Source organism: Rhinolophus sinicus, chromosome 16 (assembly GCF_057876585.1).
Source record: "Rhinolophus sinicus isolate RSI-liver-muscle chromosome 16, RSI-T2T, whole genome shotgun sequence".
NCBI classification, from domain to species: domain Eukaryota; kingdom Metazoa; phylum Chordata; class Mammalia; order Chiroptera; family Rhinolophidae; genus Rhinolophus; species Rhinolophus sinicus.
In genome coordinates, this window is record NC_142516.1 from 102,907,077 (window position 1) to 102,920,579 (window position 13,503).

Here is a 13,503-nt window from a genome sequence, read left to right on the forward strand (position 1 = left end):
TGCATTTTTCATGTCAGATAATCTTGCTGAACCAGGTAGTGGCAACTAAGTTCCATAGGGCACCTGCTCTGTGTCAGAAACTGGAGGCAGGGCCATTCAATGCAGATTTTAGAGCCACAAAAGAAGCCTGTGAACTGGCCAGATGCACATAAACTAGAAAAGACGTGAAAGACAAGAACAAATGATTTGGGAAATGCCTAGGAGTATTAAAAGAATACAGTAACGTGAAACTGGGGGGAGTATTTGCAGACAGAATAAGAGTAGTTATATTGGGTAAAACTTGGTGGCTGTCTAAAGAAGTTTTGACATAAAACTAAAGATGAGCCTAGAAGGTACCAAAGAAACTGGTTAAAAGATAGGTTTGAGCTGATGACTTAGGAGTGAAACATAGGTTACAACCTGTTTCCTCTTTTCTCAGTGAATGGGTTCAGGTTGGCTAATTTTGGTACAAACTGATCAATGTCCCCCGAGATGTCTGAACATGTACTGTAGTAAAGCGATTTCACACTCTTTACTGGCTAAGTCTCTGTGTTAAGTAAGGGGGAAAGGACTGTACTCAAAAAAGCCATGTTCCCAGAGTGCATGGTTTCATTGTTAAGCATAGTGACTTGGAATTACATTGTTTCAGTTCCATCGCAAAGACTTGCTAACTATGGGCAACCTCTCTAAACGTCACCTTCATTTTCTCTAAATTGGGATTGGTCCTACAATCCAAGGCATCTAGACGTTAGCTGTTACCGTCATTCTGCTACCCTGTCACTGTTATTGGTGTGGTCCTTAGACAGAATCACTGCAGCCCCTCCTTTCTGGGTGGGGACGTCATGGAATTATCCAGTTGTGGAACATCAGAAAGTCTTATTTGAAGCTGCCTTGGGCCCATTTCACCAAACTCCTTTCGAGACATGTTACCTGTGATTCTGTGCAGGCCCACATTTTTAAATTATCTTGTTATTTGGAAATAATTTTAACCTTATCTAAGTATAGAGAAAAAAATTACAAGATTCTACAAAACGTTACCAAAAATTACAACCTTTTATCCAGATTTACCTGTGATTAACATTTTACCACATTTGCTGTATCGTTTGTTGCTTGTCCCTGTCTCTGTCTCTTTCTCCACACCTATAGTTCTTTTTCTGAAAATTTGAGGTTAAGTTTCATACATCATCATAGTCCTTTATCCCTAAATACTTCAATGTACGTTTTCTAAGAATAGGAATTGTTACCTTACACAACCAGATTTCAGGTATCAGCTTTATAAATTTACATTGATAAAATCTTTTCATCTAATCTGTCCAAATTCCAAATATTCAGGTTGACCTAATGTCCTTCATAGCATTTCCCCCCCTGCAGTGTAGGATACAGTCTAGAAGCAGGTAATTGTCAGGTACCTAGAGTTTGCTTTACTCTGGAACATTTCCATAACCTTTCTTTGCTTTTTATGACTTTGAAATTTTGAAGAATATAACCCTCCTCTCTCTCTCTCTCTCTCTCTCTCTCTCTCTCTCTCTCTCTCTCTCTCTCTCTCTCTCTCTCTCTCTTTAATGGAATACCTCTTATTTTGTGGAACAAAAGTCCCTCCTGTTTCTTCATGATTGGGTTGGGGTTCTACATTTTTGAGGGATACTGCACAGGTGAACTTGTATCCTTCTCCGGGTGTCACAGTGGGGGCACACTGTGTCTATCTGGGCCTCATTGGTGATGTTAATTTGATCACCCAGTCGAGGTGATTTCTCCACTGTATGATTACTGTTCTATTTTTTCCTTGCAACCAATAAGCAGTCAGTGAAGAGATACTGTGAGACCGTGTTAGTGTCCTGCTGCAGACCCAGTTTTGACTCTAGTAACACAGATGCCCACCTATGTACATGATCCTAGGAGCACAAGGAAGCACAAAATCTCTAGAAAAAAAGATATTTCCACTCCATCTCTGATTTACAATGTTTGTGTTAATGTAAGTTTTGTTTTTTTTCCTTTGTGGATGAGTAAGGAGTCATTAGGTAAAAGAAATTTCTACTCATTGTCTTCCTTCTCTAGAGCATTCTCTGTTCATGATAGACATATCTCCATGATTTTAAAAGGGGAAGGGGGGATAGCTGGCTCTGGTGGAAAAAGGAAGTCACGAGGAGGAAAAGAAAAGAAAGGAGTGGATTAGCAAGGCCAGTGCTAATGATTATGCAGAACTTAATGACCTTCATTCATAGTGTGGCTATTTTTGTATTCTCGCTTCCATCTCATTCATGAAGAAATCAATATCTTCAGCATAGTCTTACATGAATGAATCGGCCAGTATCTGTTGAGCACCTTCTCTGGATTCAGTCTTGTTTTGTTGTCCAGAATTCTAGATGAAGGATCTGAAGTTGCCTTCATTTCTGAGGCGTCTTGCAAATTGTGGAGGGAAGAAGAATTAGATACTGAAAAAAATTAGAGAAGAATGTGAAATGGTTCATAATTATCAGCTGAGTGTTTTAGGTGCTCTGAGAGATGGGGGAAGACATCGAGTGTTTAAGGAGAGGGAAGTAAACCTAGATTTGGGGAGCAGTTGGATTTGAGTCGGTCCCAGGAGGCTGTGCTGAGCCAGCAGCATGGCTGTGGTAGAATCAGGACTGTGTGAACCAGGCAGAAACTCTGAGAAGTGGGTGGTGCCTGGTTAGATAGGTGAGGCCAAGATTGTGAAGTGGTTTATAATTGGTAGCACATCACATTATCTCACCATAAACACACTTTAGATGATTGTCCAAATCAAGTTTGGGTAGCGTTGGCATCCATTCAGTAAGAGTTGCAAATTACATTTTCATATGCATCAATACTATTGAATGGGGGAGGAGGTTGGAGGGGAGAACAACAGGAAAAATTAGAGGAAGGAATTGTTTATGGAGAGAATCAAACCTGCAGTGACCTGTTAGCAGTTCTAACAAAGCCATTTATTTGGTAGGGAAATTAATGGCATTTTATCCTAAAAATATGTTTTTCTCCTTGGCTTTGTCAAAGTTGGGAATTTTTTTTAATAGCACTCCTCAACAATAGGAATAGGAAAAGACATCTTCAATTTATACTAATTGGGCATAGCTTATATGAAGATATTTATATTAGCCATCACCAAATTTTTTTAAGGTGGATCAGTGAGGTTCTTGATTACCATGTAAAGAAAGCAAATCTGGGTAAAACAAGCATCAGTTGCCAAAGCAAACTGATAGTGAATTGACAGCATAAGATTTTCCCAGGTAATTTTGGGTCCAGGCATGTGTACTTATTAAAAGTTCCCAATGAGATTCTGCGTATTTGGGAACTATTGTCTTGAACTATTTCTCAAAACCTGTAGTTAAATAAAATGGGGGTGGGGGTGGGAGGCCACAGGTGGCTGACATTCAAAGCGGTGGTTTGGACTGACTGCTTTGCTCTAGGAAATCCCTTTGCTTAGTTTATGTGATACTTTAGAGGTATTTTTCTGTGAATACAGAAGTATTTTAGAAAATATACGTATAACCTACTTAGCTACTTAATGCACTAATTAATCAATTCAGTGTATTACTGTTATGCATCTATGTGCCACGGATGGCAGTAAGAAAGACACAGTTCTTGTCTCAGTAATTTTATAGTCTAATGGAACATGCCATGCATTTTTTTCTTCTTTAAGGTGCAAAATGATCTAACATTACAGAGTAATGGGAGCGAGTATTCTCCAAATGAGGTAAGTTTCCTGAAGATTAATGAAAGCTGAGGTATTCTGTGAGGCCTGACTTGGAATATCTTTTAGAGTAATATATAGTCTAAGACTGTCAGGATTAATGAGTTAATTGTATTACAGATTCTCTGCAGGAATCTCTTTCATTAGCTATTAGAGCCTAATCTGACCCTGTCCATAATTAAAGATTAATTTTAGAAGACAGATTTCGAAAACCAAATATGGGAACGTCTTTCTAGAAAACAAAGTGAAAAGAGTTCAAGTAGGCAATGTTTAGAATGTCTTGTTACCCATAAGTGATTCCGTGTGTGGTTTCCCTATAGATGAAACATCTGTTCACAGTTATCTGTTTCTTCATCTCATTGTGTTACAAAATTCTTCATCAGATGTGCCCTTCGTGAGGTGGCTGTGAATGTGTGCTTGTGTGTATATACACATACATGTGCAGTGCACACATCTATTCTGTAATGGAAAAGGATTGCCAGTCTCACATGTTTGTAAAACTTTTTTATAATGAGCAAATAAAAAATTAAATGGATCTCCCCCAAAATAACATTTCATTGATTATGCTACTGAAAGCATTTGCAATGTGAAGATGCATTGTTTTTGATTAATATTTAGTCAGGACTTCATCACACGGCAGCAAATGCAGAAAGTCATGGTTTTATTAAAATCCGTGAGCATAGAGAAGCATGCATAGTTCTGCTTAAGATTTTTTGAAAATTTCTTTCTTTGAAACATCACAGATTAGAGAGAACGCCCCTGCCATCTCTCCTACCACCAACAGTACAGCTCCGTTTGGCCTGAAGCCCCGATCAGGTAATTTAAAACCTTAACGTTCTTAAACTTGTAAACAGCTCAGTGGTTTGTCTTTAGCCTTTTAAATGTACTCGTATATACTCTTGTCAACTCGAATCAGAGCAAAGAGAAAAAAGTAATGGGGCATGTATGTGTGAAAGAAATATTCTATTGAGTTTTTTAACCCAGGGAAGTAAAAATAGCTAGTCCTTTGCCTCAGTGGTTCCTGGTACCCTGATAAGTTAGAGTCACCTCTAGGAGGGTGGCTCCATTCTGAGACACCCCTCATGTGCTTTCTGAGCCTTGGTAGGGTCTGTGTATAATGGAGATCATTGCAAGGCTCGCGTGACTGGGCAGGAGTTTTAAGAGCCTTTCTGCTTATATTACCTATTTTCTTTTAATTTCTTAGTATATTCACAAGTGTACATCATAGCAATGTGCAAAGTAACTACTGATTTTAAAAAGAAGGACTATGTATGGAAAAATTTGGTTCTTCTGATTTCTCCACGTACTTACAGTTATGGCACAATTTACCTTCTTATAGGTCTTTTCTTTAAACATTTTTTGGTTCTTAGGTCTTTTGCACACACTCACTACTAATGCTTTTAACGAAGTGCTAATAAATAAAGGACTCAGTCACTTTTAAGCAAAAGCTAGTAAAGAACTCAGATATGCTGAGTTTTTCAGTAAAGCATTAAAAGTTATACATGTTTATGTTTTGAAAAAGGGTACCCATGGGGGAAAAATACAGATAATTCTTTCATAAAGGAAATTTTTTTCGTTTTTGGAGCAAGTTGGTTGATGGATACCAGGTGGCTAAGGGTAATGGTTTCCTGGCATTTTTAATGGGCTGTAAGACAAAGCTATTTGAGAAAATGCTTGGGCATGTCAAGGGTTGTTAGTAGGTGTTTTATAGAAAGGTATTTGATTTACTATGAAATAAGTTCAAATGGCTGGCCTCTTCATTTTTGGAACTGAGCATGTGTAACCAGATATGGGATGGGCTCCATTTCCACGATCTTAGGTGTGTGCTGGGAAGAAAGGAGGTCACTCAGGGCACATCTCATCTGTGTCTTTAGCGACACCCGCCAGGAGAGTTCCTGCCACACACTGAAGACATATTGGGCTACAGGCTTTCTCTTAGTCCTTACAGGCAGCTTTACACAATTTAAAAATATTTTCTAATTGATCAAATAAAAGTTGAATAGATCTTCAAAAAAATATTCTTTTGAACGTGCACCTTTACAATTTAGTTGTAAAATTGTCTCCATGACTTTTTAAATTTCTCATATGGAGTCAAAACTCAGCTTTATCAACATTGTGCTTGCACTGTTAAGCCATTAATTGAAAACACAGCAGAATAGCAAAAAACAAAGATAAGTTCCTCTCCAAGCTTCCAACCCTTCTATAATGCTGACTAACTCATGTGGAAATTGTTCTAGTTATTGAAAGCTCTGTGGAATTTGGTTGCTGTAAATCATGCTGATTTATATCCCAAACATCAAGTGGATTTTGAACTTTTATAAAACTAGCATTATGTATTGGGAATTTTTTTCATTTTATTCAGCAATTTAAAAGTATTACAGTATATATTTTTCACATTTTGTAGAAAATATACAGTCATCTTAGTTGAAGATCATATAATTTAAAAAGATAGAAATTCTTTTTGATTGAGTAGCTTTGGAACTTTTAAAAGCCACTTTTTATTTTAAAGTTCAGTATATGGATTTCTGTGTTATAAATAAAACTAGACGGCGCCAATCAGCAAGTTGGAACAAGAACTTGAATTCTCAAAATAGGCTGATAGTTTTCTACAAAAGAAACCTTTTTTTTTTCTCTCCTGTGTTTTCCTCCGAAGAAAGACAAATGTATATACCCAAATATTTATTCCTAGAACCATGTCCATTTATTTTACTGGTCCTGCCTTATAATTGAATATTTCCTATTTGTTATTCATAGAGATATTTCCTAAACATACCATGTGGCTATTTAATGCAAAAAATGTTATTTCATAAATGACCAACTTAGAAGTACTTGAAAGTGATTGACAGCTATTGGTTAATTACATTGTTGTTAAAGAGACTCTACTAGTGTCCAAAATTGTTTTTTTACTGACCAATATTAAAGACAGAGTTGAGAGGTATGTGTGTCAAGAGTTGAGCAAAGAGTTGACTGGATTCAGCCCTGTCAATAAAGTAAAGCATGCCAGTAGACTTACAAATGTCTTTAAAGAGAAATTTTACATTACCTCGGGGAAAAAATTCATAATAGTAAATACTGATTCTATAATAGTTTTATTTTTAAATAATAGATAGAGCTATACATATGAAACTTGGACTATGTAATCAAATTTTTTGTGTGAATCATAGTTGCTAAGATTGTTATTTAGAAGGTTTTTGAAAAAGGTATCTGGTGGGTCTTTGCCTTTTTATCTCCATAACCTATAGGTACTCTTTCTTTCTGCTGACATGATTCACTAGTACTTGAAATCTTTGGGCTTGTGGAACTGATAAGATTAACGATATTAACTGCATGCAAAGTATATAATTGATAAGTACTAACACTCAGTTTTTATCATTCTTTTTATTCCATGCGCCATCTTTCATTTCTTCTCCTATATTGTACACTTGAAATTAAATCCATAATATGAAATTCGCTTCATTTCCATACAATCCTTATGCCATTTGTGAAATGCTGCTGCCCCTTTGGTTTTTCCTGGTCCTTGTGCAACTATACGCGGACTGGCTCTCTCGCTCTCCTGCAGACCCAGCCCTCACTCTTCCTCCTATCTCCTTCAACAAACTTACACAGGCACAAACATGGGACAACTCTAGCTACAGTGTTCCATCTGAAGGAGACAGTGACAATGGTAGGTGGCTTTGTACCTATTCTTCAATGTGCTTATTAATAAGCCAATTAATATACTGAACATTCATTTCTGTGCAGCTGAAGGTAGACCTACATTCACTTGCATGCATATAAGAGGAAATGAGTCAGCCTGGAAAGTGAAGTCCAGAGAAGTGCATGTGTATTGTTCTCTAGCAGTTTGTCAGAATACTTTTAATTATTTTGAATATCGTGAATTTGGGATTTACTTTACAATGATTTCTTCTCTATTTTTTCTGCTTGGGTGTTTTGGCTTGTTTGCACCTTTACAAAAACCTGGGTTTGCACATTTGGATTATCTCTGCTTGTCTCCTGCATCTGAGCTAAATGCTTTTAGAATTTGATCTTTTATTATCTGTGCTTACAGTATGAGATATTTAAGGTAATTGAGATATGCTGTGGCTGATCCTAGAGTGGTGTGCTGAAAAGAATGTTAATATTGAGAAATTTCTAGAACTGAAGAGAAATCACTTACCTTCTCCTTTATTTATTTAATTTTTTTGGTTTTGCAAATTACCTGCACATTTTGAATTTTGATACCTTCTACGTTTTTGAGTGTAAGTTCATCTATATAATATTCAAGAATAGTAACTTGACCTGAGAATCAAATGTGCAAATAAAAAACCGAGGATACCTAGCTGATATCTCTTAATTTCATGCCATTAAATATTTTAAATAGCCTAAGAAATGAAAATAAAGTAGATATAATAATTTAGATCTACATACCACGTATATCTGAATCTCCATTCTATTCTAAGTCAGTTTATATTTTGAACATTTTACTTAAAGATACAAAGTGATAAAAGTAATTAATGAAATGGAGAGCATGATTTACGGGGAAGAGAGGTGAGATGTGAGGTATCGCCACAATGCAAACAATAGGAAGATATATTTCCCAATAATACTCTTATTATCTAAGTATGTTATATGTAATACAAAAACATATATATATTTAAAACATTTGCTTTGATTGCTGGTGAAAATTCAACTAAAAATTCGTTTCCAGTTTTCTTAGGTAGAAAGATATATTCTTGGCAGGTTAGTTATAAAAGGAATTTTATTATTTCATATATTTCTAAATTTTTTAACTGAAAATAAGTATGATTAAACAACAACAAAGCAAAAGTCCCTCCTTATAGCATTCTGTTTTAAATTCTGGAAGTTGAGGAAGGCTAAGTGGAAACTTTCTTGATAAAATGTTCCTTTACTTAAAACTAAAAAAAAGGGGGAGAGGCAGTTTTGTTTTTCAGAATGCATGGGTATTTGTGGGTCTGATGTTGTTTAAAGGAAATAAAGCCTAGAATGAAAGATTTATGTGTGATTTGGTATTTCCTTAGGAGTGATATCTGAAACTAAAGGACTTTCTGTTGTTGTTGTTGTTGTTTTTAAGCTGGGAAAGGTCTAGATATCTTATGGAGCAGTAGAATGTCTGTCCTTATAGATAAATCAACTAAAAGCAGAAAGATGAAGTGACCTGTTGGGTCACATTGCTAGGTAAACATGGAGGTGGGGCCATGCCCCCAGGCTCCTAACTGTCTACCACATTCATTGGACAGCTGCATTGAGGACTCTGTGTGCCAGTTACTAAGCCAAAACTGCCTTCTTTTTATTAACAATCCTAAGAATTCCATAGAAAATAATCATTGTGAAAATCTTTCTGAAAAAAAAAAATAACCTTGCAATACTTATGGTGTTTTTTTGTATGAGTGAAAGTGCCAGGGATTCACGTGTAATTATTAGGCCGTACCACAGAAAAAGTAAAGGAATTATTTTCAATATTCATGTGGCTCAGTCAGTCACATCAGATATGTGATGGCTGTCATTTATGCCTGTTTGTAATTTGCCTATAGTATGCCCTGGGCAACAGATAATTTTCTGTGCAAAAATCTTTCTTACAAATATTTGTACAGATTCGCAGATCTGCTTTTTTACGCATCTTTATTCTTTTTGTGTCAAATTTTGCCTTCTGATGTGAATACATTTTCCAATACATTTTTAAAATTAGTGAAGCTGAGTTATTTGTGTCCACAAGTATACAAGCCAATGTTGCAAGAAGAATACAGCCTACTTTTTGTTTTTCTTACTGGTTTCTCTTAAGTACAAGATCCTATTCAGTGGCCTTTCTTGGCATTTCAAAGCTGATTACCACATCAATTTTGTTTCCTCATATTTTCTCCATTATGCTATATCTGCAGCTATCTCAACGTTTGCAAATAAATGGCATCTTATTACCAATTCAACCCACCATAATGTAACTTGCCTTTCATTTATATTGTTTAGTTATTGTTTTTGGTAAAGTTGTCATTTTTATACTTTGTTTGCTGTCTTGCTTTGTATTAAAATTCCCTTTATTCAAATTCCAGTATTTATGCACTACTTATTAGTAGGGCTTGCCAGTATTTCATTCCAAATACAGAGGGTGCCCCAAAAATGTATACACATTTTAAGAAAGGGAAAAAAACTGTATTAACTTGTAATACTCAATATATACCGATAACAAAAGATGAATACAAGTCATGTGTATAAAATTTTTGGCACCTCTCCTCCATATATCTCATTTTAAATCCTCTGTTTTGTCTAAAAGAAATTTTTAAAATGGCAAATTGGCTAGAAGGTTGTTGGGTATTTGAATTCCCACATCCCGAAGTTTCGTGTCCTAAGATAGATGGAGGAGGATGCAGAACTATGTGTGTAGGTCTGTCCACCTCGAGACTGGATAGGGGCAGCTTCACTTCAGGTTGTTCTTAACTTGAAAACTCCACTTCTGCTCTCTGTCTTGTAGCCTTTACTACTTTGTATCTTTCTTTGTGTTTCCCATTAGTTTTGAAGCTAAAACTATTCCTATCTTCTTTTGAATCATTTTCCCTTTTTCATTTTCAATAAATTGGTGGGTGCTAATTTATGTGTATTTAAAATTGAGTTTTAAACTCACTTGAAAATGAATGAATGGATATATCCACCTTGGGTGAGTTTATAGACATTTTCTCCAATATTTTACCATAATCTTGCACTTTTAGCTATTATTTTCCTCATTAAAAAAATGAGGAAACTGAAGCCATGAGAGGTGTTTCAGTGGTTCTTCTGCCTGGGCGTCATATTAAATCACCAGGGCATTTTAAAACTATAGTGTCTATGCCACACACTCGAACATGCTAATTTATTTGGTGTTGCATAGAGTCTATGCACCGATTATTTTTTACTGATCTTTATGTGACGTCCAAGTAGGTGAAAACCACTGGATTAAATGAACGGCCGAAGACCATAGAGAGCATTTTGAAAGCAGAGAATGCATCTAATCCATTTGGGGGCACCAGAAGGGAATAAATGAATACACAAGTCAGATTTCTAATTCACGTTAGCCTGGATCTAGAGCTTATGGTATTTTTTCAAAGCCACCACCACATTGCTGCCCTTAAATTTATCTATCTTAAACATCCCATCCAGTTCAGATTCTTAACTTCCAAGAAGAAATTGAGAGCTAAGTTTTAAAACCTCATGTGTCCACAGAGAAGAAATATCTTCTTGGGTTAAACTTAAGTAATAAAGGTTATTAATGTAAATTGATAATTTCTATATGAAGAGTACATTTTGTGTTATAATTAAATAAGTAGCATTTCAGGCAATTTTTAGAGCAGTGGGGCCTTTTTTGTTTAACTAAAAGATATTCTTATAACCATTAGAGAAATGGTTTCTTGTTCACATCCTTAAATATCTATTGCATGTCTGCTATGTGCTAGGCGTGATCCTTGTTTCTATGGATACAACTCTGAAAAAGACAGACACGATCTCTGCTTTCATGGAACTTTTATTTCAGAGTCAAATGCATTCACACCTGGAAACTAAATTTTAGGAGATTTTTCATCATAGGAAAAATTCAGATGATGTTATCAGGGTAGGATAATCTCTGCAAAGATACTCTCCAAATAGACTGATCTCTGAATGAGGGAGTTTTTGAAACCCTTGTTACATTTATTCATCCAAACAAACTCCTTTCTGCGGCAGAGAAGAGGGACAAATTGGAAACAGACACAAACTCTTACAGAGTTAAAATGGAGAGAAGCGGGTCTATACTGTAAGATAGAAAGTGATGAGTGCCATGAGAGAGACACACGTAAAGAATTTTGTACTTTCATAGGAGACAGACCACTCCTGGGTCAGGGGTGAGGATGATGAGGAGCTTGAAGGAGAAGGTAGAGATAATGGAAAAATTGGTGGAATTTGACCTGTACCTACAAGGATGAAGTTGATATTCTGCATAAGCCTATTTATCATCCCCTACAGGGTCTTTGCTTAGAAATTTTTTTCTTCTGCTGAATAAATTACAAATGTGAGCAAATCATCTTTTCTTTGTTTCCCCCCTGCATCTTCAATCACCTACCATTTTCACTTCCTACTTCTTAGACATGTATATGCAGGAAGAAAAGGAGTCCTTCTTTACTGCTTAATTGCTGTCTGGCAAATACATTCAAAGAATGAAAAGATGATTGATGATGAATGTGCTGATGCAGAATATCAGCTTCATTCTTACAGGTACAGGTCCAATTCCACCAATTTTTGAAATTTAGTAACATGAAATTAAAGAAAACAAGAAAAATTCTTCCATAGATCAGTTTCCTGAAGATTTGACCCAGACAGGTCACCGCATTTATTATTTAAATACGACATGAAACAAAAAACTAGGTAATATAATCAGAGATACTATAATGGTCCCATTGAAATTATTCTGTCCTAACAAACCCATCAAAATAAGCAAGCACTTATATGCTCTGTAGATTTATTATTAGCCTAAAGAGTTTATTTTAAATTTTCATATATTTCACAGTAATTAATCCATATAGAAAGCTAGTAGTAGTGTAGTCATAGCTTCCAACAATTTTAGGTACTTTTGAAATGTTCAGTTAAAAAAAACACAGTTCAAATGTGTTTTAACACTTTGTGATTAATTAACATCATAGAGCAAATACCCAACCGTACATTTTGTGTTTTTAAGATGCACAGGAATTTAAGATGAAAAGTGATGCCAGGAAATTAAAACCCAGACACCATGTATTATCTTGTTATCTCAAATAGGGCTCTAACGAGGTGTAGATATTTGAATTGTGTGCTATTAAACAAAAGCTCACTCTTAATTTAACTTCCTAATAGTTTTGTATTCAGAATGAAATCTGCCAATAAAAACATATTGAAAAATATTAAACATGCAGTATTAGATAAGATTGCCCCAAGAAAAAAAAGGCAAAAGAAAATAAAACCTCCAAAGTAAACATTAGATTTGTTTAAACAGTTTTGGGTCGCCCCTTGCTGGCTAGTGTGTGTATTACTCAGCTCTGTCTACATTCCTTGACTTTTTTGGTAAATTTTGTTGACTTTTCTTTGAGGGTGTGGATCATTTCTAGATTTTACATTTTAATGTATATCTCTTTTTGTTGCTATGTTTAAATGGGTAAATCTTTTTGTTGGGATTGCTATGGTGTATAGGCAAGTTTAATGCATTTCCAGTTTCTTCTATGCTTCCTATTTTGTTAGACTTTTCCACATTTGCCTTTGCTCTGTGAATTTCTCATGTCTCCCTGCCTGGTGATTTGGCCCTTCTTTCTTTGCTGGTCTTGCCTTTATTTGTAAAAAATTGGTCACTTCCTGTGAGGTTTGGTTTTCTTTGGTGACATGACTTTGATTCTTTTTGTCTGTGACTTCCTTGGGTGGCTTGAAGCAGAGGCCCAGGCTCCATGCTGACTCCTCTCTGAGGTTCCAGAAGATGTTACGTGCATTAGATCATCTCCTTTCTCCATTAACTCCTAAGTCAAAGGTTTATTAAGATGTGTCAACTTTCTGTCTTCCATAAAGCATCAGAATGCTGATTCAAATATCCTAGAACTGATTTAGAAAGAAAATGCTGAGACATGAAACATATACTGCAAGTCATTTATTAAGGTAGTTTGGTGCAAAGATACAAATTGAGATCAAATGGCATAGTTGGGTGATCATGGAATAATTCATTATGTGGAGTAGTCTCAAGTGTTCTTATATGAAGTATATTTGTAAACCATATTTAACCTAAAAAAACTAGTAAGTTGAAATAGTTCTTAAAGTGGTCCATAGGAAATGTTTGTCAGAATAGAATAAAAATTGCACAACCT

The 13,503-nt window shown here is 35.6% G+C and overlaps 1 protein-coding gene across 8 annotated transcripts in view; it reads left to right on the forward strand.

Moving 5' to 3' along the window:
- Positions 1-13,503, forward strand: part of LRCH1 (leucine rich repeats and calponin homology domain containing 1) — a 201,026-nt gene that overhangs the window by 161,772 nt on the left and 25,751 nt on the right. For 4 of the 8 annotated variants that reach the window (XM_019753551.3, XM_019753550.3, XM_088792772.1 and 1 more), the window contains exons 14-16: positions 3,635-3,688; positions 4,429-4,501; positions 7,245-7,349. In XM_019753551.3, coding sequence (XP_019609110.1) covers positions 3,635-3,688; positions 4,429-4,501; positions 7,245-7,349 — 232 coding nt within the window. The remainder of the gene's footprint in view (positions 1-3,634; positions 3,689-4,428; positions 4,502-7,244; positions 7,350-13,503) is intronic. The other 4 variants (XM_019753556.3, XM_019753553.3, XM_019753555.3 and 1 more) reach the window with 1 other exon arrangement.